At 46.5% G+C, this 26,950-nt stretch overlaps 2 protein-coding genes across 3 annotated transcripts in view; one reads left to right on the top strand and one right to left on the bottom strand.

Moving 5' to 3' along the window:
* NOL4 (nucleolar protein 4) overlaps nt 1–11,507 on the bottom strand; it is a 168,799-nt gene extending 157,292 nt beyond the window's left edge. For both annotated transcript variants that reach the window (XM_088536343.1, XM_088536344.1), the window contains exon 1: nt 11,241–11,507. In XM_088536343.1, coding sequence (XP_088392469.1) covers nt 11,241–11,507 — 267 coding nt within the window. The remainder of the gene's footprint in view (nt 1–11,240) is intronic.
* ASXL3 (ASXL transcriptional regulator 3) overlaps nt 1–26,950 on the top strand; it is a 383,284-nt gene that overhangs the window by 267,048 nt on the left and 89,286 nt on the right. The window lies entirely within an intron of this gene.

Raw genomic sequence — 26,950 nt, 5'->3', positions numbered from 1 at the left:
AACATAATATATACAGAATATAAAGGTCTGAGATTAAATTGATTTTCCTGTTCAGTTTTCCCCTCCTAAACTATCAGAACGTGGGGATTTACACAACTGAGGGCTGCCTATGCAGTGTGTTGTGAGAAACACAACTAAGGCACCTCATGAGATCCCAACCCAAGAGGAAGGGGCAAGTTCCTCCTAAAATTGCTTAACAGGTGAATCTGGCCGCATTGGAATTAAACCTCTGGTGTTTTTTTATACATTTTGTAAGCACATTTACACATTGCTTAAATACTGCTTGCAAGTAAATTATTAGTTACAAATAGAAAACCTTTATTTGAATGTATGCTGTGTATTTAGTATATACATGTATATGTCTATGTATATGTGTAGTCAGTCACTGCCAGCTGGTTGAGGGAGACCAGGGACGCGGCTGTAGGGCCCACGCGGTGGCAGCTCCATGGCATGTGTCTCCCTTGGGTGCCACAGAATTGCTGCCTTCTGCCTTCCAAGCAGGGCCATCATCTCTGTGCCAAGAACCATTCACAATCCCCCTGGTCGTCCCATCCCAGGAGGGGGTTTTACCTAGAGCAACTTCGGATGACAGAATTGGGCCTTCAGAGCATCTTCCATTTCACCAGCTTGGCTCCCTCCAACTGCTGCAGCTACAGCTTTGCAGCTCTTCTGCACATCTGTTAATTCACTCTTGGATCTACTAAGCAAAAATACTGATTTTAAAACGTTTTAACATAACCTTCTACATTGTCCTTTGTTTACTTCCTGCTTTCACATTACAGCAAACATGATAAAGCACATTTCTTAAAAGTTTTGGAAGTATTTTCTGAAAACTACCTTGACATTAATTAAGAATCAAATTTCTAAAAAAAAAAAAATCCAGTAACTGCATATAGATGCCTTAAATTTTGAAAACAAGTAATACTGGAAAAGCCACAGTTCATTAGAATTCTGTTAATTAAAAGGTTCTATACATTATTTTTTCCTCCCATTTAAAAGTGAGTTTTCTTACGCAGTTATTGAATATAGTTCTCCTGGCTCAAGTAGGAAATGCAGGATTCAAGCAGGAGAACAAATAAAATAATCTTTCTTCTACAACTTCCTCAAAGTCCAATTATCTTGTCAAAATTGGGCTGATTTGGAGGGAAATATATTAGAATTTGTTACATAGGACAATTAAAAAGAAAAAAAAAGGATCAATTTTATTTGACTTAATCTTTATTTATATTGCTTTATTATTTATTTCAGCACAAATTTAACTCCTTGAAAACTCACCATATGCCAAATTCATCTCTCAGCTACCCTGGCAGCCAAGAATTTTGCGCTGGTAAAATGCAGCAGATGATTTAAGTGTGTAGGTTTTGTACAAGAGCAGTGTGAAATTGCAGTGAGTTTGGAGGCTCCATCCTTCTGAGAAACCCTGCTGCATCCAGGCAGGGCTTCCTCTCCTGCCTCCTCACTGGATAGGCCCAAACTGGGAGAAAAAGGGGTAAGCAGAAAATGCTCTGTCTGAACAATAGGTTTTAGACAGACCCTTGGTATTCATTACAAGTACTGATTAAAAAAATGTTAATAAAAAGACTGAATTTATTTTTAAAAGGGCTAAGTTGTTTGCTGTGAATGAAATGGATTAATATTACGGCAACCACGGCTGTGGGGCTTGGTTGAACTCTCAGAATATAAGGAGGCAGAATGCCTCTGTCTCTTCTTATTAGAATATAAAGATACAAATATATATTTTTTTAAATCTATGACCAAGGCTATGTTCGGGGAGTAAAGAACAGGTCACATTCTTTATTCTTTCCCATTGCTATTTCTTGAAAAATCCAATGGGACAAGTCATCTAAATGCATACATGCCACACTTGCTGGTAAGGCTCGTCTGAAGCAAAGTCTTCCAAAAATCCTCTTTATTTGAAAAAGTTGGGGGTTTGTTTGTTTTCCCTCATACTTGCAATTAATTCCAAAACAGCTTTGCTCCTTTTTATTTTTTCTTCTCATCATATTAAGAGTTTGGAAATAGCTGCAACTAGCTCCAATAAAAATGCTAAGACAAGTAATCAAAAAAGTTGAAAACAATATCCTGCTTTTTATCAGAAATGGAGTAAACTGGAAAACAGAGATGCTTCCTTGCAGAGCTTCTGTCTAAATCACTATAATCTCTAGTCCACATAGGGTGGTACCAGAGCTTGGAAAATGGGTCTCCTTCCTTCTTCCACACTAATACTACCCCAGCAGCAACGAGCACTGAAGCTGCTGCTGTCCAACTGACCGATGAACCCAGTCCCAGTGTCCACGGGAGCCCACAGAAGATATTTCAGAGGTCAGGAATTGGTAAATTAACAGCTATACCCCTAAACAATACATGATGCATCCAATTGCATTATGTAGGAATGACAAAATATTTTTGTCTTCTAGCCCCTGCCACCATGGAAAGGTCCACCTAAAAGTGCTAACTTGTTTTTAGAATTAGCATGAAGCAAGCTCGTGAATGCTGGGACCACCAGCAATCCTGAAACCCAGCACGTCAGGGAAGGCAGCAGGAAGATGCTGGGGTGTCAGGGCAGTCCACGTGCATTTGCTGGTGCTGACTGCATGGGCTTGAATATAACTAGTCCCAAAGATGAATACGCTGCGGGAAAGCCTATGGAGGTGCTCCCTGGGTTCATGGAACACTCAGGGCTGTTGTTCCAGGTAAGTGCCAGCAGTCCCAGGGGAACAGAAGGGCAGGAATAACCTTGTCCTCTGCTCTGCTCCAGCCGGCAAAGCTGAGCTGACATAGAGAGCCCAACTGCATCCTTACAGGGAGCCGTGGAGCTATCCCTCTCTTGCAAAATCCTTGGAAGAAATTCTGCCTGGATCAATCAGAATTTCTCTGGGGGCTGCAATGCAGACTTTCCACTGCCATTAAGTGTTATAAAACAATGACCTAGGTTTCCATTTACCTTTAAAGAGTTGTCAAAATATTCTTATAAGATGGAAAAGGGTTAAAAAGGGGGCTGTTAAGTTCTCTTTCTGCTAGACATCAGTCTCTGTATCACACCAATTCTCTCATCTTTTTTTTTTTTTTCTTTCCACATCTGTATTCTACTGTGCATTTTCTCTTAACAGTAATCTATCTTGGTAATTTAACTATTAAAACCTGTTTCTTTTGGAAGTAGCCCTTTTCTTTAATTAGCTTAGTTAGCTTCCTCGGAATTTTCAGCTCTGTCACAGCCTTTTGGAGATGAGGTAAACACCCTGAGAATATTATAAGTCAAGGACAAGGACTTAATTAATGAGAAGAATATGTTGTCAGTATCTTCTCCATCCCATTCCTAATGCTGATTTTTGTTACCCCTGCTATGCACTAGAAAGGTATGCCCAGTGATTTGTTTGAAATTATTCCTCAATATTTCCCTTGAGAGGTTATGCCAAATCTATAAATTTCAAATGTGACTGAAAAACTTGAATTCTTCCTATCATTTCAAAAAGCTAGTGTCATAATGTCATAAAATGTAAATTTTCTGGCAATGGTCTGTAGGGGATTTTGCCTGCCATGATTTCTTCTTTCTTCTTCCTTTATTATGCTATTTCTACTTTCCCTCCCAATTCTTCCTCAACTTGCTTAATTTGTATCTCCACCAAATGTTGACCCATGCATTCATCTGGGTCATATATACATGTGTGTGGTTGTATATGTATATTTGTGTATAAATCCACACACACACGTATATACACATGCACACATTGGATTGTATTTGCATAGCTGTCAAACACTTCCTATGCATTCCCAACTCTTCACCAGCTTTAATTTATGTCATCATAGCTGAAGTTTCAATCCAGTTTTTGAAAAGTCAGTATCAGATTCTTTTAATTTCAAAAGGAAGTCAGAACAAAGTTTTGATCTGAAAATTATTTTTAAAAGACTGTCAAACATCTGACAGGTTGGGGAAAAAAAAATACACTTAACCCTTACAAAATCCAAGCAAATTGCATCAACCAGGTGCAGTTCATATGGACACTTAACTCTATTTTTAATGATTTTCTTATTGATTTTTGCTTGTGTTGAAATATGGTTCATTGGTTTGTCATTTCCATTAACCATCTTTACCACTTTTTTTTTCTTTCCAGTAGAATTTGGCCATCTTCCTGTATCACTGCTGTATATAGGGACAAATTATACATTTTAATAATATTTAAGTTCCTTCACTCGTTCTTCAACAGTCCTGAATTTGTATTGGTCCTGGTGATGTACAGCAATTTAACATCTTTAGATGCCATCACCTCTTTTTTATTCCTCTCCTGACAATTCTTCAGTTTTATCACCTGAAAAATGTAATCTTTGTATGTGTAATGTATGCAATCTGCAGGTATTTCCTTATCACCCACAGCAGAGAAGATATGCAATGAAAAATGCATTCCTGATATAGTCTTTGCTGAGGAAGCCCCTGGCCATTAGCTGCACTTCTCTGGTTGTATTTACATAATTGTAGAATTATTTGTGTGCTACTCAGCTTCTATCAGCTCAGGGTAGGGAGCCCTGCGCCTTTCCTAAGTTTGATTTTCCACATGCCAGTGCAGCTGCTGTTTTCCACACAGGCCCATCATGATTTATCAATAGTAACTTAAGCTCTGGGTCTACCTTCAGCAAAGATCTTGTACAAAATCCCTTGGCAGTGTTGTTAGGGATACACATAATTAATTCCACAGGCAACACTGGGAGTTATCACAAAACTTACTTTACTCGTTCAAAGATTGTACTTTGAGTTCACGTCCAAGAGATTGATGGGATCATACCCTCTAAATATCCTTAAGTACAATCAAAACATTACAGCATCAATCTCATGTTATATTAAAATGTTTGGGGTAACAAGATTTACGAAATTGTTAGACACTGGGATCTTACTGGTGATATTTCATTTCCCACAGGAGCTTAATTAGAGTCTCTTCAATGAAAAAGGTTGAACGAGTGTTATCCTAGGTCATTTAGTAAGTCACCCTTCAAGCCTATACAGAATATTTGTCTCAGAAAGAAAGTCCTTGCTTGAGGTTAATGCTACATAGATCAGATTATTTTTAAAAATAAGCTTTTCACTACAAGTAGCCCCTTAAGTTGAAGAGTATCCACGGATTGAAGTAAATCGTTTGAATTCTACCATTTCAACAACTAGTTTCAATCCCTGTGCACACATGCATTAACTGTCAGGTTCTGCAGAACTATCGAATGAGAAGGAATTTATACAATGTCTGCAATAAAAGTGGTAATGTTGATTTAGAAGGAAGTCCACCGCATCCAGAAGAATGTTCAACTCTCTAACCTGCAGGAAGCCTTTCTAAATATTTTATGTTCATAGACCAGCAAGAAAATTCCTAGCTAGCAGAAATGCAAGGTTACGAGGCTTATCTGCTTAAGTAGAACCAAATCTTAATTCACTGCTGCTGCAGGACAACACAGACTTAGCTTGCATGGACTAGCCAGTATCTCCTGAGTTTTCCCAAGTCAAAGAGGCTTCTGGCAGCTTTAAATGACTGGTGCAAAATCAAAACATCTTCCACGTTCCGGAAAGCTGTGCTCATTTTGCAGGCTGTTTTAGAAGGTTCAACCTAGCCAACAAATAGCAAGAGATTCCTGCCATGCCCTGTGGTGCTCTGGGAGGCCTGAAGAACCTGGTAGGCCTCAAGAACCTGGCAGGGTCTGCCTAGGGTGCTCGCTGCCGTGCTATCCCTCCGTCTGCCTCCACATCTACTTCATTTAACTCCCTCCTCAACATTTCCTCTGCCTGTTGTACTCCTCTTTTACCGGAAAAGTCTCCACATCTCTGTGCTGTGTACTAGGGAAGGTCAGATCCCAAATAACTTACTTGAGACTAGCGCCAGCAGCCACTAGTTGCCTTCTTTCAAAAGCAGACGAAAAGTCATGGTTTGATGTCAGCCAGTTTTAATTATTTAGTTATTGTAAAATTAGATTTTAATCAATGACTCCCACGTTAGTCTAACACCAGCCTTCTTCCCGCAGTAGCTGGTGTTCATAATAAACCTTCTCTAAATGAAGTCTCTTCTTCTGGAAATATATATGTGTGGCCTCTTCAGACTGTATCTTTGCAGAGCACAGAACAAAAACAACACGTCAGGGAAGAAAACAAAACATCAGGAAAAAAAAGAAGAAAAAAGTAAAATACCGTCATGTTGTCCTGATACCCATCAGCCTAGTCAAGCACTAACGTGCCAGCAAATGCCCTTTTACTTCTCACTAATCACGACTCCCCTAGGTAGCTACAGAAAGAATTCTTGGTAACTTTCAAGAAAATCAGCATTAAAGTGTCTGTACTGGAGTTCCTGTCATGCTGCATCATTAGCGAAGCTAACGTGGCTTTACCAACAAGAGGCTGAGGTAAAAAGCCAACAATCAAGTTCACAGTCATCTCGGGCTTCTCGGCAGAGTTTCTCAGCTGCCTGAAAATTCAGCTTTCGGAAGGCTTTTTTTGGATCACTGTGAAGAGGGGCTTTCAAGGTAAATGCCCGGCCTTTCCTGCGCAACAGGATTTCATCTGCTTTCTGTATGTACGCATGTATAGAGAGGTTATATTAGTAAGGGTGGGTTTTATTTCCCCTTGTATTGTTACACCGAGAAGAAAAATTTAAATCCCCGTGTTACTCGCTTTAATTAAATGCCTACGTCTGGCATAGAGCCACCTCACAGAGCACCTGTGCACCCTACTTGGTGCTTCTAAGTGATGCTGACATCTTCTAGTCGTATAGAGGAAGCACTTCAGAATGTTCCCGTTAAAACATTTGCTCTCTTGGACTCATCTCTCTTTGGGGAGGTCGGGCTCAGCACTGTTTCCACGATATCCCAAATCCTCCTCTCTTCGCTTCTCTCGCACACACGCACATGTGGAGGCAGCATCTCGCATATGGCCACTCTAACATTTTCACGTTTTGGGACAGTTATTCTCTTTATTCACACACACTTAGCTGCATGCCTACATTAAGAGTTGCCAACTAAACCATTTTGTTCCATCTGCTATGACCATTTTCCAACACTCTGATTCACCCGTTTCCCTCCTCGCAGAGCCCACAGGGAGGCCTGAAAACGGCAGGACAGAGGGTGGAGGAGCAGGAGGAGACGAAACTCCACAGACCTGAACAAGGGTCCGGGAAACTGCGCAGGGCACCTGGAACAGGATGGAGCCTGCAGGATTCTCATGTATTGGAGCTTTTGAGTTGCAGGTACATTTAAGAAGACTGTGAACATTGCAGAATTGCACCTCGTGGTGAACTATAGCCCACCCTCAAGCTCACCGTTATTGCTACTTACTCCCATACGTGCTGACAGTTCAGGAAGCTACAGAGCTACCAATATATATTTGACAATTTTCAGATTGCTATGAAACATCTCAAAAGAATGAACATAATTTAAAACACTATAAGCTGTTTGTACCGTGCTATTTTTCTTAATGTTATTGTTCATTAAAAAGTAACATATCAGAATCAAATGAACAATAAACTCACATGCTAATCCACTATTTTTCAACAAGCGGTTGGCTGGGATGCCCCCTGTTCCACGGGACTCGCTCGCTTGTCGTTTTTAAGCCCTAAATCCCATAATCAGATTGAGCAGCGCAGCCCCGCACCTGCAGAGCCTCCCTGCGCTGCGAGCGCAAACCCACGAGGCGCCCGATCCTCCTGGAGAGGCAGCGGTTTCACTAAAGTGAACACAATTCCGCTTCTGAATGAAGGTTCATCCCGTCTTCATAAATAAAGCCACAAAACAACACACGAAAATTCATACTTCAGGTTTGTGATTTAAGTCAGCTAAGATTGTTGAAATTAAGAGTGAAATAAAAGCGGTCGGCACTGGCCCTTGAGGTAACAGCCCTTTTAGTTTGCAAATACGGCCTGTATTTTTTCCTCTCGGATATATCTGGCAATCATGTAGGCCCTTCATTCTTTAAAGGAAAGTGCTGTGTGGAATCTGCTGATACAACTTGGGCTCCTATTTTGTAGCTTGCATATTTTTAAATTAAGCCTGACTTTAGGAGCCATATTTGTGTCCATGAGAAACGCAGGGCAAGAGAAGGAAAAGTGGTTAAAAAAAAAAAAAAGTATTTCTTTGCCTTCAAGTTGCTAATCAATAAATAACTCCACTTAAAATTCCCAGGCAGAAAATACCCTCAAAAATTACTTCAATCCGGTATGCAGTCTCAAAGGCTGCTATACTAGTGATGTTAAATCCAGACGTTCTTCCAGGTCGCCAGTCCCAACCATGAGAAGTTGCTACTAATTACTGTCAGCCATTTGGTGTATTTCTTGGTCTAACACATCCATACGACGTGTCTAAGCGGGGCACCCTCACCCTATTTTTATACGGTCAGAAAACACGTGGCAGCACCAGCAGAACCCGGGAAGCAGCAGAAATGCGAGATTCACCAGGCTGCCGGCACAAACACCTGCCTGCGCGCGGCCCCGTCTGGACCTAAAATGGCTGTTTTGCAGGGGAGGTTGTTGCCTGGTGACCAAAGTGCATCTCCTAGGCCACGGAGGGATGCGAGCGCTCGCGGAGCGCCTCGTTCCTGGTGCTCCTGAGGAGACCACAGCGGCAACGCGGAGCCAGCCAGCACGCAGCCCCCCGCGCATCCGCTTTGCTGCCCTGCTTAAAACCGGTATTTGGGCCTGAGATTTTAAGCCACTCGCTATCCAGGCAAGGAGGAAATAATTTAAAAAAAGGCAACATAAACCCTAGTGTGCTGCTGTCCACAGAATACGAAAGTAGACCAAGCTCCAGCTACTGTGAGCCTGCAAGATACCCTCGCTTCAATTAAGGCTGTGTTGTACATCTAGCCTGTTCCGGTGCAACCTCCCAGTTGCTATCGGGCTCTCTTTCTTTCATTAGAATCAAGTAGTTAATTAGCCCCAGCCTGTCCTCTCTCCTTCTCTCTTTCCCTTTAACGCAGCAGTAATGATGTCTAATTACCAGCAGCAGTGGATTACAGCACCATCAGGAGCAAATCTCTCTGGCTGACAGCAAAGCTGAGCAACAAATCTTCAAGCTTCAAGGAGAGAATAAATCCTAACAAAGTATTTTTATATTATTTGCTTATTTTTGACCAGCTTGTGACTTCAGAGTACAAATTTCACAATCATCCATCCATCCTGTTATTGCAGGGGGAGCGCTCATGCTGCCAGCAGTGATTAATTTTAAATTGGAATTACTTTTACCTGTGGTGAGATCAAGTGACAGACGGGAGAGGATGAGGGAGGGAACTGCTGTTTGGGGATCTCACGGTGTTTGCAGCTCTCTGTGCATTGGACAGGCTCACGTACATGTGGCAACAGCGAGACAAAAACAACAAAACAGGGCGGATAGTTCTGAGCGACCCTACATTAATAAACCCTGAAGTAGCCGGGAAGAGTTAAAGAAATGAGAAAATGGGCTTTTAAGGCTTACCAACAATTACGTGTCCAATGAAAACCCCGCATTTCCCCCTACGTTATCGTTTCAGGCTGGGTGAAATCCTGGCCTGCTCAAGTCGACAGGAGCTTTTCCTGGGACAGGACTGCATCCATATGGGATACGGGGGCGTCCAGCACCCGGCACACACTGGCCCTTTCCTGGCAGTCGCTCCTACTAGCAAATAGGTGCTGCACTACAGATGTACTCAGATAACTCCCTGCCTTTTGGGACCGGCTGGTGACAACAGGGTCCTGCTTTTGGGAGGGAGGTGGCAGCTGTGTCGCAGAGCCGATGGCTGTGTAAGAACGATGAGAAGAAGCTCTTCTCATTGCCACTAACAGCCGAGCAAAGAAAGAACTTTTAACCTAAAATGAAGACCTTTTCCGTACGGGTTTATATGTTGTACCGATATCCCGGAATTGCTTACAGCTCTGTCCTAGCAACTTTCCTTCCTTGCTCTTACGAAGGCTGCTTGGTTGTTAAACCTGGTAAGTTATTTCTATGAGAGTCTGAATACACATATCCTTATGCAGAAACAGACCCAGAGCATCCTCACAGCTGAGGAAGCGATTCCCCAAATGAGCAAAGGGAAGACCAGGAAGGAGCTCAACCTCTGGAATCTCTGAAGAAAGGAAATCAAGAAGAAAAAAAAAAAACGAATATTTGATCTGAAAATAAAATAGAAGAGGGGGCACAAGGTGGGATTCCCAGCTTTTATAACACAGCAAAGTGAGAGACAGCAGAAACATTGATGATCCCTGAAAAACCTTTTGTTTCACAGACCCTGATTCCCACTTAATTCTTAAATTCCCTCCTGTAAAGTTGAAGTTAGCTGCCTGTTTATTAATGTAGCCAGCACAGTTTTACCCCAGAGCTACCGAATTTGCCGACAGTTTTCAACTTGATGTGAAATGGATGCTCCTAGGAATAAAATCCTGCCTAATAGCTCTTACCATTCTACTTAGCAGGAGAGGAATTTAAAATAAAATCAACCTACCGGAGATTTCTGCAACTTTTGGACAACTTGCGTCCAGATTTCACTGAAAAATGGCATTTCTCTCATTCTCCCGCGGGGTCTGCGGGCGCCACGTGCCCTCTCCCCGCAGCCGGGTCCCCGCGCGCGGGGCCTGGGCGCGCGTGGCCGCGCGAGGCGCTGCCCGCGGCTCCCCGCGCGCTGCCGGTCCCCGCATCCGCGACCTGCGAATCCCCCTGTGACAAGGGGGCAAAGGGGCCTCCGGGGATGCCCAGGGCTGTGACTTCAGCGCGGCAGGTTCCCCCCGGCCGCCGACGTCACGAGCGGAGCCGTTCCCGAAAAACGCCTTCCCGCTCGGAATTGCACCCTCCTCCCCCGGATCCCCCTCCCCAAATTCCAGCTGTCCGCCCCGGAGAACAAGGAGCCACGAGGAGAGTCCCCCCCCCGGCAGCACCTGCTCGTGGCCATCCCGTCCTCTCCAACGGGAAAAGCTCCCGGGCCCGCACAAAGGCAGCGGGCGGCACCACCGAAACAATGGCCCCCGCCGGGACAATGGCCCCCGCCGGGACAATGGCCCCCGGCGGGGGCCATTGTCCCGGCGGGGGCCATTGTCCCGCTCGCTCGCTGCAAACCACAAAGACCCGAGCGCTCTCTCTATACACACACATATATATAAATATATAACGTGACACGCGAACGCAACATGGTGATGATGAGTGGGGGGGAAGAGGGAGGAAGGAGCCAAGTGTGGCTGCGGCTCCCCCTTTTCCTCTCGCTCCCGGCGCGGGCTGCAGCGGTCGACATAGAACAAGGAAGACAATTCTCTACTAACCGTGGTTTTGACTGGCACGTACAGCACTTGCTTCCCTCCTCCAGCACCACCACTGACCTCGTCCGAATTGCCGAGCTGGAAGCCTTTAGATTTGACCCAGAATTTGAATTTGGCGTTATCCGTGGAGCTCGCCTCGGAGCCGTTGAGGAGCTGGACGATCCGGTCGTATTTTTTACGGGTCACCGTCTTGGTTTTCCCCGAGTCTCCGTAAGTCCTGAGGCACCAGTCCTGGAACTGGCGGTACATGTCCCGCTCGCCGCTCTCCATCCTCTCCCAGGGCCCCCGCGCGCTCATGCACCCACGCGCGCCCCACGGAGCCGCCAACGGGCTGCCCAGCCGCACTTTGCACCTGTTCACCCGGCGCTCATGGAAAACGCGTCCACGCTCGGAGCCGGAGCGAGAGGAGGTCCCGGCGCAGGCAGATCCCAGCTGATTTTTTTTGTTGTGGTGGTGTCGGGCGAGGGGGGGGCCGGGGGCCGGGGAGGGGGATGGGTGGGGGGTGCAATCAATTCTCTAGTGTAGCAAAGCTCTCCCTCATTTTATTATTATTATTATGATTTCTCAACTGTGCCGGCTCACGGGAGGCAAAGCGGGGCTGGCGGAGGCTCCTCTTATCCTTCCACTGAACGTGATCGGTCTCTTTAATAATCGTGCCAGGCAGGACTATCCCACTGTCTCCAGCAGCGTCTCGCCCGGAGAGGGCTCGGCGGATAAATAATTAAAATCCCATCCCTCGGCTTAGCGGAGAGGAAAGAAAATATCGGCTCGGATCCTTCTTCTTTCTTTCCATGGATCGGCTGCACCCGGATTCACCCAGGATGGTGCAGGTGGAAAAAAAAAATAAAGAAAAACGGGAAAAAAAGGGCCAGGCGGCTCCGGCGGGCGGCTCCGGCGGGCGCGCTGCTCTCCTCGCTCCCCCTATTCCGGGCCCGGTTCCGCTCGAGTCATCCCGGCTCCGGGCATGAAGGTACCGGAAAGAAAGAAAGTTCTTACCTGCTACGGGTTTGGGTTATTTGCTTTGTTTTTTTGTTTTGCCTTTTTTTCTCTCTCTCTCCTAAGCCTAATAGATCCGATCCACGTTTAAGTGTGTGCTTTTATTATCACGGTTATTATTATTTGTAACGGTCTGCGGGCGCTTCGCTTCCTCCTGCTCAGTCCCACTCAATTTGCGGATGCCTTTAGAGGAGATTTCCATCTATTCCCATTCTATTTATTTACTCAGCAATCCCAGCAGATGGAGGAAAAGAAAAAATATATATAATGTGCACGGGAGGTACCCACGGAGCTGCGGGAGCCGAGGCGAGTCCCGGCGGCGGCTGGCGCAGGGGGGAGGCGGCTCCCGGCTGCTGACGCCGCTCGCGCACGCAGCGCGCCCGGGGCGCCGCTCCGCGGGCCGCGCCGGCCACGCGCGCCGCGTGGCTCCAGCGGGGGCCGCCCCGCGTGGGGGCCGCTCCGCTCCGCGCGGGGGCCGCCCCGCGTGGGGATCGCTCCGCTCCGCGCAGTACAAGGGCCGCCCCGCGTGGGGATCGCTCCGCGCCCGCGCGCGCCGCCAGCCGGGGCCGGCTCCGCGCGCGCCCCCCCCCGCGCGCTGATTGGCCGCCGGGACAAAAGTTTCTGTGGCGACGGCGGCCGCGCCGGGCCGGGCCGGGCCGGGCCGCGCTGTCCCGTGCCGGGATGCGCCCCCGCCCCGCCGCGCGCGGTTGCCATGGCGACGCCCTCCGCGCCCCGCGCTAGCCCCGCGCTAATTAGCGCAGCCGGGGCGCGGAGGGAGCCCGGGCCTGCGCGCCCCGCGCGGCGGCGCCTGCCCGTCCCGCCGCAAAGCCCCGGATGGGCCGCGCGGGGCCCGGGCGGGCCGGGGGCGCCCCGCTCCGCGCGCGCGGTGCATCGGGCAGCGCCTCTCCGCGCCCCTGCGGAAGGAGCGCGGCGCCCGGCGGCCCCCGGAGGCCCCGCGGAGAGGAGCCGGGCCCCAGCGGCCGCCTCGGTGGCCACGGGGCCCGCGCGCCCGCCGGGCAGCCCCGCGTGGGCGCGGGGAGGGCCGGGCGGCTCGGCCTGCCCGCGGCGGCAGCGCTGCCTGCGGCTCCGCGAGCGCCGCTTCGGGGGGGACGAAGCCTCGTCCTCCCTCCGGGGGAAGTGCCTGAATTCCGCCGAGTTTGCACCGTGCCCTAATAAAAGCAAAAATACATTTTTTTTCCAGCTATTTGATGGAGAAAAAAAGCAAAAGCTGCTGCAATATGAAGTGAGGATGGAGAAGAGAAACGAGCATAAGGTTTGCTCAGCTGGATCTGCTTCCAGGCCGTGTTTTACAGCTGGCGTTGGTGATTCCCGGCAGCGGAAGGTTCTGCCGTTTTATCGCTGCCTCCGTTGGCTCCTAGGGCAGAGCTCCCGGGAGCTGCTGTCCCAGAGCGGAGGCCCCTCCTGGGCAACCAACCCGCGCCCAAAAACGCCCTCCACAAAGTGTGTGTGCTGCAAAGAGGGCCGGCTGCGTGGCACTTGGCTCCATTTGCAGGGAAATACACCCTGTAGGCCATACATATGAATAACCTATGTTCATTATATAGGCCTATATCTGTATATACACATATGAACTGGTTTCAGCATATTTGATGAGTTTAGGATGCACGTTTTTGATCCCCGACTTGTAAATCATCTGAGAGTTTCAATGAGAGCTGTAAGATTATAGTTTGAAAAGGAAAATTAAATGGAATTGGGCTCACTTCTCTGGGTTTTGATAGCAAAGTTAGGCAGGCTCCCTGCAATGAAAGGGCCAACACACATACGACTGGTCAAGAATTCCAGTAAGGCAGCATTAGGGAGCCCAACTTCCAGAAACTCCCGTAATGTCCTTGAGGAACGGGGCCACGGCGGTCCTGCAGCGCCGCAGCTCGAGGCTCTTGTTTGGGCAGAATTTACCTGGTTTCTGCTAGAAAACTGACGTTTCTGAGCGCTGGTTCGGAGGCAGCGGCCGCGCGCTGGGGTCTGCAGGCAGACTGCGACGGGGCAGCACCTCGAGACGGGCCTTCCCCATGGCTGCAATGAAGGGCTAGTCACAGAACGGAGTCCAGACCATCTGCGTTGCCTTCTGTGCACCAGACTGAAAGAGGTTTTAGAGGAAATCATGAATAAGTTACAAACACTTTATTTTTGGAGCTCCTGGCTCTACCAAGTCCACTAGCAGGAGACAGAGGTGGTGGTGGTGGCAGAGCACCGATTGCATGGAGAGCGCTGAGAAGACACTTTCGTATTTGTAACTCTTGCTGAAAAAAAAGAGGCGGCTTTTACTCGAAATATTTCAACCTAGTTCTCCCAAAGAAGAACATACAGGAAACCTTTCACCATATTCTGCCTAAAAATGGAGTTATTGGACAGTTAAGGGTAGCGTTTGAGGCTAAGAATTTTCTGTCTCTGCTTTTTTTGTTCATGGCCGTAGACAGAGAAGTTATTTCAACACTTCCTGCCATGTGCACGAGTTATAATGCAGTTATAATGCTTTCTGTGCAGAAATCCTCCTTGCTGCATTGAGGAGATACATGCCTCCGAATAAAGAAACCTCAGCGCCAAATAATGTGCTTTAAAGAGCAAAGCTGCTGCCGCTCGCGGAGGGGTTTCAGCAGGAGGGAGTCCCGGCCCCTTCGCGCGCTGGTGGTGAGTGAAGACACGGAGAATTCCCAGAGAATTCCATAGTGCTTCCAATGCCAATATTTTCTATTTATTTTTTTTTTTTTCAGCAGGTGTTGGTCAATTATCGCTGAGCTTGGAAAACTAAGGGGAGATAGCCCAAGGCAGAATCACTGCTGTGGATTATAGGAACATACCAGACTGCTAAATCTTTTGAGGAAAAAAAAAGACTGTATTTTCCTGGATTTAGAAAGATACCAGGAGAATGGTGCCACAATTCTGGGTAAGACCTTTTCACATTAGAGTGATGCTGATGACACTGATGAGAGTAAGATAGGGAGATAATATCCATACATTTGTTTTAACAATGTCATTTGGAGGCATTTGCCATCTCTTACGGAAAACACACAAATTCCCTTCCTATTAAGATAAGTTCAAACTCCTCTTCGCTCTGTGGTGCTGCTTTGCTTTCAGCAGTAGTTCTGCAAAGGAGAACCACATATTTTACCTATGCTTTATCACTAGGAATATTTGCATAAAAACAAGGACTTAAAATGAAGTTCCTCCTCTGTATTCATCGCCGGGTTGAAAGCAATTGCAGTATCTTTTACAGAAGGATCTCATACCTTCAGAGGAGGAAAATATAAGCAGGAATAGGCAAGCTTGCAAGCATCTAAGCTTTTGCTTTCATGCAAATGTCCTCATTTCCTTAGCCATAAAGGAAGGAAAAAGGTAAATATGTGGCATATAGTAGACAAAAAGAATGTTCCAAGTATGGAGAATGTTAAAGGTTTCTTTGTGGGCATCAAATGTCCCTTAACATTATAATGATGCATTATATTCAAGTGTGCTTGCTTTTATCCTGAAGGAGCAGGTGCGCACACACAGTATTAAGACTCCTTTTGTGTAGGATTTTTTTTATTCCCTCCACAGGTCACGTGTCTTCCTCAGCAAGGGCAATATTAATATAAATCAGCCGGTGTTTTTTCTAAACCAAGCCAGGACTGATAACTAAGTGCTTGCCCTGCTAGCAGCCTATGTCTGTTAATGTGCACAGCTTCATTACCAGGGATGAAGTTGTTATCCTCGTTGGAAATTTTGCCCCAGAGTGGCAGACCCAGCCCTGTGGTGGCTGTTTGTGGCACTGCTGACCAGAGCTGGTGGAGGGAGCGCGCTCAACTGGCTGCCGTTCAGCTCGCTGCGACGGGGAAACCGCGGAGGAGGGCGAAAACATCACAATTTGCTCAATGTTTGGCAGAACGCAATATTAATCTCGCTTCCTCCCTGAATAAAGCCAAACCTCACTTCATGGTGGACAACAAGTTGACCATGAGGCAGCAATTGCCCTCGTGGCCAAGAAGGCCAATGGGATCCTGGGGTGCATTAAGAAGAGCGTCTCCAGCAGGTCGAGGGAGGGGATCCTGCCCCTCTGCTCAGCCCTGGTGAGGCCACATCTGGAGTATTGTGTCCAGTTCTGGGCTCCACAGTACACGAGGGATGTGGAGCTGCTGGAGAGAGTCCAGCGCAGGGCTACAAGGATGATCAGGGGCCTGGAACATCTGCCCCATGAGGAGAGGCTGAGGGAGATGGGCCTGTTCAGCTGGAGAAGAGAAGGCTGAGAGGGGACCTGAGCAGTGTCTAGAAGTACCTCAAGGGAGGCAGTGAGGAGGATGGTGCTGGCCTCTTTTCACTGGTGGCCACCGACAGAACCCACAAATGGCCACAAACGGAAACAGCAAAAGTTCCACAGGAACTTAAGGAAACATTTCTTCCCAGTGAGGGTGCCAGAGCCCTGGAACAGGCTGCCCAGAGAGGTTGTGGAGTCTCCTTCTCTGGAGATCTTCAAACCCGCTTGGACGCAGTCCTGTGCCACGTGCTCTAGGTGACCCTGTGTGTGCAGGGGGTTGGACTAGATGATCTCTAGAGGTCCCTTCCAACCCTAAGCAGTCTATGATTCTATGACACCTCGAGCAGCTCCCACCGCTGCACAACCTCCTCGTGGGGTGGCAGCGCAGGAGATGGAGGTCACCTCGCATCCAAACACCGCTTCCCTCGGGGTTTTGTCCTCTTCAGCTGCTTAACCTGAGTTGCGCTGGCTTCACAGGTGAAGCCTGTTCAGAGTGCTCCCCAAATCTGTCCCAGTGCAGTTTGAGTAAGAGCTAGCAATGCTCTTAAAAGACCCGTGCCAATTTTGTGGTTATTTTATTTCATTAAAAAGTGCCCTTTCAGAAACTGCGTCATTACTGGTAGCTTTTGACTCAGGAACACACACACACTGCTTCAGTGTCCCAAATAAGGTGTCACCAAAACACTGAACGAGTGCTGTTATAATGGACTTTGCGCAAAATAACGGCACTAACAGCATCTGCCCTCTTGTGACTTTTCCCTTCTCAGCAAATGCAGCTTATCCACTGCGTCTCTCATATTGTTCTCTCTGCTCTTGCTTGAATCTCCCCAAATTTTACTCTCTATAGCCCCATCCTGAACAATAAAGAGCATTAAGAAAGAGAGAAAGCAGAAGCCACAAACAAAGAAGTTCCCAGGGTAACTGGGGGTTTATAAATAAAAGTAGGGTACACATCTTCATTAATTTATGGAAAGTAGAGCTGCTGCAGGCCCAAAAGAAGTAGGGGGGTTGTTTGGTTCTTTGGGGTCATTTGTGTGTGTTGGTTTGTGTGTTTTCTATTGCTGCATGTTCCGTCTGACAGGATTATCCTGACAAAGCCGCCAGCACAGACACGCTTGCACCAACGGATGGCACTTTTCCTTGCGGATCCTCAGGGAAGAGGGAAGCCCGGGAGAAACCATCCCTGCAGCAGCAGAGCGGCGTCTCCAGGCTGGAGACAGAGCAGCGCTGCGTCGCCACAGGAACCTCTCTCTTCCCAAAGCTCAGACACTTACATTTCGCTTCTTAATCACAACTCCCTCGTGTGTAGGCACTGCTGAGGTGGCTTTAGCAAGGAGATGCCGGATGCTTTTACCTTTTGGATCCTAACTGCAGACAAGTCTCCACGGTATCTCGGGCCTGTGCGCTGCTGCTGGCGGCCGAGTGCTTCCCGTGCGTGCTCTGCCATTCCCATTTCCCTCTTTCCAAAGGAAAAGACCAGCCGGGAAAAGTAGCTCACTGAGTGATGCCTCAAGGTCCTCAAACTGCAGAACTGCACAGTGGAAAACCTCCGTCCTGGCAGTGCCGTGGCTGAAGTTCAAAGCAGACTGTGGCTGTTTGTACGTGCCCTCACTAGCCTATAGAGAATGATGCTGCATTAGCAAAGTCCACACTCTGTTTAACACATACTGAGTTTTGTACTGTTAAGCTCTATATATTTTCATGGTTTTCCTATTGAATTTTGCATAATGGATTTTATGGAAGAAAATGAAATTGGAGCTTTTTACACTTCACACAGCCATTTTTTAAAACCAGAGGTGCACTTTGTTTTCTGAAATTGATCTCCCCTTTCAAACAAATACGTGATAAAAATGTGTTCATGTGTGAAAAAGCCATATGCAGTGCTGAGATTCTGGCCAACTTGTTATGCAGCTACTGCATGCTAGAGAAGTGATGACTCAGTAGGGGAATTTTACTCATCGCATAATACACTAATAACTTCAGCAGGAGGGTCTTGCCTTCACTGTTCTTAGTCATGGCAAGGTCCAGGGAGGAAAGATGTGCATAGGAATAGGCAGGGTAGCTCAGGAGGCTCTTTTACTGATTTCTGAAGAAAAAAAAAGACAGAAGATGGTTAATATCTGTGTAAGATTGTGCACTGGTGTGGTGCTTCCCAGTCTCAGGTGGGAAGGAAAAGGATATTTTGGCCTTTGCCTCCAATCTTGCAGGGGTTCCCGGCGCTCTGCCACCCACTCGGCTGTTCTCCCTGCCGTGGGTCCATTGTGGGTCCATTCCATTAATGGAGCTGAAGGAACCAGGAAAAGAACACAGGCTGGACCAAAATTTGTGCATCTTGCCATTTGCTAATGCTGACTGGCCCAGTTGGTCACCTTGTTCTCTCTGTTATTTTTAATTTATGTATTTGGATTCATGAAGCAAGTGATTCCTTGGTCCATCGCTTACTGCAGGTCTCCAAGAATGAATTAAAATGCTATAAATCCAGCAGTAGATGCAAAAAGGCAAACGTTGAGCTTGTATACACCGCAGGGCATCGTCCTGGCTATATGGCTTCCTTTCTCTTCCTAAATCCCTCCCAAAGCATAGATCCAACAGTAAAAGTTCCCTCATCAGCCCACTTTTTTAAAAAGTGAGACTAAAATACATCCTAAAGGACAACTCAAGGAGAAAAAGGCCTTCCAGATGACACTCACTCAGTAACTGGTTTGTTGGGTACCGTTCTCCAGCTTCAGCGGCATAAACCATGGAAAGAGACAGCATCCAAAAGACTTCCCAGGGCTCTGTAGGAAAATCCCAAGGGAAAAACAAGCAGTGATCACAGTTTCTTGGAGCACACATCAGAAACAGCTCCTTGGTAAGTGGATTGCTGCATTATGGTCTACTGGTGGGCCTGCCTCTACAGAAGCAGCTGAGATGCCCCCTCTCCTTCAGAGAAATCCAGTCTTCTGTCACACTCAACTCCTGCCAGATAGGCTTCCTTTCAGACTGGACATCACGAGGCTCAGAATCTCTGGGCCCGCTTCAAGATTTGCTATTTTAGTCTTGGGACCATGTCTATTAAGATTCTATTAAAAAATCAGGAGTAATGGTGGACAATCTGCTGAACGTGGAGTTCTCTGTGCAAGAACCAAGTCAAAGGGTCAATGTAAGGGGTCTGCCTTATCCTGAAGGATAAATATGGCAAATGATGTTGCCTGTTTATTGGCAGAGGTGCAATTTCTTATGAAATACTGTTTAGTTTGGGATCCACCATTAGGGAAGGGGTCAAATAAGAGCTAGAGGAGGGAAAGGGATGTCTTTCAGTGAGAGTCCCAAGGAGACCAACCCATTTGGCTTAACAAAGAGAGGGTTAAGGGAAGAGTTGATGAGAAATTTCCCCTTCCTGTAGGAATAGAATAGAGGACTAGAAATGTGATAATATATAGCATTTCAGTCAAGTAGAAAGCGGTTTGACAAGAACCAGTGAACTTTGAAAAGTAGGCACATGTTAACACGAAAGGTAATTATTAAAGCAATTTACCAAGCCATGTGGTGGATTCTCCATCACTGGAATTCTGAAATAGATTATTTTCTCAAAGAAATGCTCTAGTTCATAAACGACTTAGTTCAAGGAAGTCCTGTAACCTGTGTAATATCAGAAAACAAATTAGATGATTACAGATAGTTTTTCCAGCTTTATAATCTATATGGAAAAGTACACCAAACAGGTAATGCATAGCAGCCTATGTCTTATAATTCTCCAAGTTTAAGCAATATGTGTGATTCCAATATTTTGCTCTTTATTTGCATTTGCTTAGGAAATTTACAGTGAGGACATCGTACATTTGCTGTTGACATGTGACTTTCTGTCTGGCACACAGATTTAAAGATTTTAAGGCTGGGGAACCCTTTTTCATGAGCTAGCATGAACTCCCCTGGCATGGAGGACGTAGTTCACCCCATAGTTGCAGCTGACGTCCTAATGACAGAGTAAGGATATGGATTACATTTCACCACAGGGATATTTGGGGGAAAGCAACATGCCCTGCTCTTTGCCTGCATCAGAGGAATACGAACACCGGCTTTTTCCAGGCTCTGCCATAAATGCTACCCCCGTGTAAAGACTGAACCTCTGATGTCACTGAAGTCACAGGACACTTCAGTTTGGATTTCACTGAATGCTGCTAGAAGAGTCTAAATGATGCTGCATTTGCCACAATGAAAAACCCTGAAGTTCGATTAATTTTTTTCCGTAGACTTTGTTATGCAAAATTAGGTGTAAAATAAGATGCCACTGGATCTCTATAACCCACGGCCTCTCTATTCCTCATCACCTTTCAGTTATATATATAAAATAAGAAGCAAGAATCTACTAAAAGCTAGGAGGCACAAAGATTGTTGTTTCAAAGCCTATCAGAGATCATCGAGCTCAGCCATTCCATCAAACTGCACTGTCTACATCAGGCAGAGCCTCTAGCTCTGGTCGAGGCACACTGCAAGCGTTACTTCCCATAGAAAAGTCTCCCAAGGAAAAGGAGAACCCTTCCAGGATCTTCAGGGTAAAAGTCATGGATATCAACTACACAGAGAGCTGTTTATTAGCATTACCTGCAAGTGTAGCTCTAGGCAGCTATGTATCACTCACATGAAGCATTATAAGATGCATATGTATGTAAGAGTGTCAAGGTATGGGAGGAAATGTCTTTATGACAGCTGGAAAAATAACTGTACCAGTTTCTTCAAGCCGGAGCTTACCTCTTGGCAAACTTTGTCTCTCACATCTTTGAACTATCAGGGCTACAAGGCTGCTGCTATCTCTGCACAAGCAGTAGCGTTAATATGACTAATTTTATATATACAGGATAGTACTTGAAAGAAAACAAATCATACGTTGTAAAACGTGCTCCTTAAAGCAAAGATGAGCAAAACAATAGTTAAATCTCTTCTATTTACAAGATGAAATGACATTTGTGTTTCTGAATGTAATTTTTAAAGTAATGCCCTCTCCCTCTGCATTAGACTGGGAAGTTCAAATGTTGCAAAAATAGCAATAAAAATCAGTTAAAATAATCTGATCAATCCACAGGCTGATTTGTTCATTTCAGTTAGTTTCTCCACAGAAGATAGCCCTGTATGAATTTTACCCATGATCAACTTGAATCTATTTGCTATAATCGTCCAGAGATTGTATCGTTATCCTTCTGAAGAAAGCTCAACTCATAATCACTTTTCTTAATTTCACATCACAGCCTGGAAATTTGTTTTAAGAAGCTAAAATATAATGGACACAACTTTAAAAAATCTGTCGTTATAGCCAGCAAAGAAGGGAAGAAAACAGCTCAGACACTGTGTGTCTTTTTCTGTGCAACTTACGTGGCAGTGACATTGGAACAGAACACAGAAATATCCCCCTCTCCCACATCCCTTTCTGAACTCTAGAACTCAGAAATCACTCATTTACTAAATGACTTTGATGTACAACTACACTTAGACTAGGGTGTTAAAAACCTGAATGAGATTCATTTTGCACAGGATAGGGGTGATTCAGCTCCTGAGAACACGTCCTCAGTGATCTGAACGGTGCTGATGTGCATTAACAGCCCAGATTAGTCAGTCAGCTCTGAGTGTGCGTGTGGCAGTAAGTGGCAATGCACTGTGAGGCACTAGACATTTGGGGAGGATGAGGGAGAAGCAGGGAAAATTACAGCTACCTACTGTGCAATTTAACATGGAACAGCTACTTTAGAAGGACAAAGAAGCACCCAGAGCCTCACGTTTGCTATACTGGACCAGTTAGGGGACTATACGGTGATCCTATAGATCATTGCACTGTTGGGATACGTGCTGCTTTTGACATGACGTTCGGGATATTTTACGCAGGACATCCACAATGGCTTTTTAAATTTCTCTTTCTGTTTTTGTTTGTTTGTTTTGTAGTAATCTCTAAATATTTAAGAAATTTTGCTCATAACCTTCCTTTTGAGAAGAGTGTTCAATGTCGTGAGCGCGGTCTGGAGCCTCAAGATAAACTCACAAGAACTCCTAGGTTAGGGAAAAATCACCCGTTCGGGGTCATCCTGACAAATCTGCACGAGATTCAAGCCTGGCAGTGGTAACTTTACCACACTTTTAAAGGTGTGTTTTGGATAGGAGGATGCTGCAGTCAACCCCTGCCTCCTCAGTTCAAACTTGCTCCAGTTTCTCATGTGACACACCGTTACTGGATATACCTGCACTTCAGTTTTACTGATACCATGTGAGAGGTGTACAGGGTGGAAGTGGTTTGCCTGCACTAAGCCCTCCATTCCCACCACCCTGCGTAGCTCAGGAGCAGGATTACTGCTAGGAAAAATGGGTAGAAATCACTTACCATACAGTGAAATTTCTCAAGGGAACGCTATGCCTGCCTGCCTTATACAATCTCTGAAAACGCATGTTGAACACAGCAGTAAAAGGTAAAAATCACCACCACATTTAGCTTGTGCCTTAAATCTATCCACAGGACTAAATCTAAGGGCATGTCTACAAGGCAGCCCGTGAAGGGTCAGGATGACCAAACCTCCCTGCTGTTAGCAGCAGCTTCCAGCCACAGCAAAGCCCACATTGTGCTAATTTACCCTGTTTCTTCATGGTGAGACTCTTGACAAGAGATGCGTGGTGGAACAATATGTGATACCTTTCCGTATTGCTAAATAAATGGCACATTGACCAAAAAAAAAATTGCAACTGGGGTAACGCTGCAAAATAGAGAGACTTGAATGAGTGGGCAGCATAAAAACGGGCCCCTTTGCTCCGCAGTTGTGTATGGGTGATGCCAGCCTCAGCAAGTGACGGGTGTGATGAGCTGAGCCACGTGTGGGACATTCCTGTCCTGCAGCTCCCTGATTAGGCAAGGCAGAGGCCCAAGGATGCGCCCAGGACATGCAGGCTGAGCCCCAGTGCTCGAGGCCTCCGTGGAAGCCCACATGGAGCCAACAGGCACCTCTGCCTTCTGCACGCGCTGCCTCTCCTCTTAGAATCATAGAATCATAGAATCACAGAATGCTTAGGGTTGGAAGGGACCTCTCGAGGTCATCTAGTCCAACCCCCTGCACACGCAGGGTCACCTAGAGCACGTGGCACAGGACTGCGTCCAAGCGGGTTTGAAGATCTCCAGAGAAGGAGACTCCACAGCCTCTCTGGGCAGCCTGTTCCAGTGCTCTGGCACCCTCACTGGGAAGAAATTTTTCCTTAAGTTCCTGTGGAACTTTTGGTGTTTCAGTTTGTGGCCATTTCCTCTAGTCCTATCAGTGGCCACCAGTGAGAAGAGGCCGGCACCATCCTCCTCACTGCCTCCCTTGAGGTACTTCTAGACACTGCTCAGGTCCCCTCTCAGCCTTCTCTTCTCCAGGCTGAACAGGCCCAGCTCCCTCAGCCTCTCCTCATAGGGCAGATGTTCCAGGCCCCTGATCATCCTTGTGGCCCTGCGATGGACTCTCTCCAGCAGCTCCACATCCCTCTTGTCCTGTGGAGCCCAGAACTGGACACAATACTCCAGATGCGGCCTCACCAGGGCTGAGTAGAGGGGCAGGATCACCTCCCTCAAGGAGATCATCTCCTCCGTGGAGACCAGGCAGATCTGGAAAGATGTGTGGAAAAAGGGAAAAACGAAAATGCGGAGTGTGGGCACAACTCTGCTGCAGTTTCCCCCTCGCCACAAGCAGAGCCAGGGCGAAGGAGCTGGGAAGAGCTTTAGCCTCCTGCCCCCAGCAGCCCTGGGCGACACAGGAGCAGCTTTCGGTGCATGGGCAGCATCCTGCCACCACAGGCACCTTCCCCGGCCCCTGTCCTCGCCCAGGAGCCACCACACCACTTCTGTTCTACTTGTCGGTACATTCCCCAGAACTTGTTTTGTAAATAACGGCAGACAAATACAGTTATATTTAACTGCAGAGGTGATTACTTTAGAAGCTCAAACTGAGAAGTGAAAAACACCTTTGAAAGCTTCAATTAGCCTGTTTTATAGATATGCATTTTCAAACTAGTGGCTTCATTTAAAGAGCCAGTTTCCTTGTGACAATAATGTTCACAGAGTGGTTAACATTGGAAGGGACCTCTAGAGATCATCTAGTCCAACTTCTTGTGTAGTGGGACATATTCTTTTCAAATTTAGACCCAAGTTGACACATTTCTCACACGGCCAAAGCGAAAATACATTCACAGGCTTTAAGAAGGCCGATTTCTCATCTAATCCATTAAACTGTATGACACAGGTCGTATGATTTCAACTAGTTTTCTAGTGATGTATAATTCTCCTCCATATATGCTTAGCAAGACTGGCGTTCTGGAGTTTGAAAAGAGCACTCACCTGATCGCATGCGAGATGAAGCTTTCAGGAGATGGGTTTAGCCCCTACCTGTAATCAGCTGTCTCCTGGCTGATGAGCCTTATGGCTAACAAGCAGCTTACTTAAGGGATGGAGCGTGCTGGGGCCGAAGAGCCCAGGTCATGTTAGGAATAAGGCTCTGTTATGCAAAATTGGGTGAGCTGCCTGCTCTCTAGGTGGTGGTGGAAAGCTGCGAGGAGGCAGGCGGTAAGATTTAGCTTACCTATTTTACCTGATGTGGAATTATGCTCGTGGTTGATTCAGACCTTGCAGGAAGGGTCTCAGCAGTATTCAGCTCAGCTCTCTAGCCTTCATCCTGCTCCAGGGAAAAGAGAGAGCTGAGGGAGGTTCTCCCTGAGTAGAAAATATTCAGCTGACGCAAAGGTTATTCTACCACAGAAATCCTTCCTGACCCAAGAGAGATATTTAACTTGACTGTGATATATTTCCATTATCTTTTAACAGATGTCATTTCATATAGTATTTTATCTACCTTTTCAGTCCTTGAGCTATGTTGCAACTGTAACTCTAATAGGAACACAAGTGTTTATCAACGTGCAACCTAGAACTATGTCAAATGCTGACTGAATCCTAGAACTGGACACTGAATGCCTAAAGCAAGGGAGAGCATTAACCTTCTCTGTAGGAGTTGCAGTTCACCAGTGAAAGCATCTGTAATATTGCAGACATCAAACCTTCCTGGAGCCTGCCTAAAAAGCAGACTTGCAGTCCCAGGTGCTCTGCACAAATTGGTTTGGTAGCTCCCTCCAACCACTTCCTACCATCTGTCATTGCAGTGTGGAAATGGGTCTCCTAATCCTGCAATGTGAATGCCGAAGCCCAGAGAGGCTTATCCAGACTCACTCCTCCACTCTGGAGTTCGGGCAAAGATCCAGCAGAAAGGATCTGGGTATCCAGGGTATAAATCAGGCAGAACACAGAAGCCACGAAACCACTCCGGCATATTTTGCTGCTACTCACCAGCAACTCCCTTCTACCCTGTCCACGTGTTTAGCGCTGTGGTTCCCTTCCCTAATAAACAACTCGTGGAGATGGGTTTTTCCCCGTCACGCAGGCCCTGCACCACACTAGGCCCTGCTTAATGCCTGCATTTTGCTCACGTCTGTGTTACGTATGGCCCTGGATCTGCAGCATCCTAGAGCTGCAACTTTTTCGACTCATTTTTAACCAACATTCTGCGGTCATTGGCAACAGGGGGGTGTTCAAGAGGGTTCAAACCAACTCTGTAACAAAAAAAGTGATAGTGTTCATTAGAAACCTGTGCTAAGCTCACCTTTTTACCCCAGTACAGGTAAAGCAGGGCCTGTCAGTGATTACACTCTCAGTCTCAGACTGCTCAGCTCTGATGTGATCTTCAACTGCTGCCCGGACACCCAACCTCACCTCTCTCATGAATAGAATAAAGGGCATTGGTAGAGTTGTTGCAGACATCAGGCACTTTACAAAGCAAGAAATATGAATGATAACATGGCTTTTAGTTATTGATCAATAAATGCAGAGGGAAGACATGCTACGGAGTAACAAATCTCTTTAATCTCATCGATATCCTATAAATCTGTCAGTAAACAACTGGGGCTTCTGCCCACAGAACAATGTTCAGCTAATTGTGAAGTTTTGTTCTTGCAGGGTGAGGGTCCTGAACAAAATTTGGGAATACAGTTGAGCTCTTAATCCTTTGAGTATTTGAGTATTACAGCAGTATTCCCAATCAGATGCCAGTCCTGTGTTGTGCCCTGAAGGGCACATTAATGAATTGCTGAACACCTGTAAACGTGCAAGCATAGAGTCCTAGCAGAAAGCTCTTCAGTATTTTGTGACCCCTTGGACATACTACATGCACTTGCACAAGTCAGGCATCAGATTCCCTTACCAGTGCATAGCTTCTGCATGACTTCTGTTTGAAAATATGTAATAAAGCAGCCCCATTAGTCCAAAATTTGAAGAGATCCAAGTACTCTTAACCTAAGGTAGAGGTTTCAAACCAGCTGGCAGTAGAAAACTTAAAATAATTGACAAGAGCCATTTTAACATTCCATGGATATTTCTAAGGATGGACAGGGTACTAGGAAAGGACAAACAGGATATCTCCCTCAGAAAAATGGGGAA

The sequence above is a fragment of the Tinamus guttatus genome, unplaced genomic scaffold (assembly GCF_059628265.1).
Source record: "Tinamus guttatus ecotype Peru unplaced genomic scaffold, ASM5962826v1 Tinamus_guttatus_pri_ptg000659l, whole genome shotgun sequence".
Classification (NCBI taxonomy): Eukaryota; Metazoa; Chordata; class Aves; order Tinamiformes; family Tinamidae; genus Tinamus; species Tinamus guttatus.
Note: the sequence above shows the minus strand (reverse complement) of the source record. Positions and strands in the feature narration are given on the sequence as shown.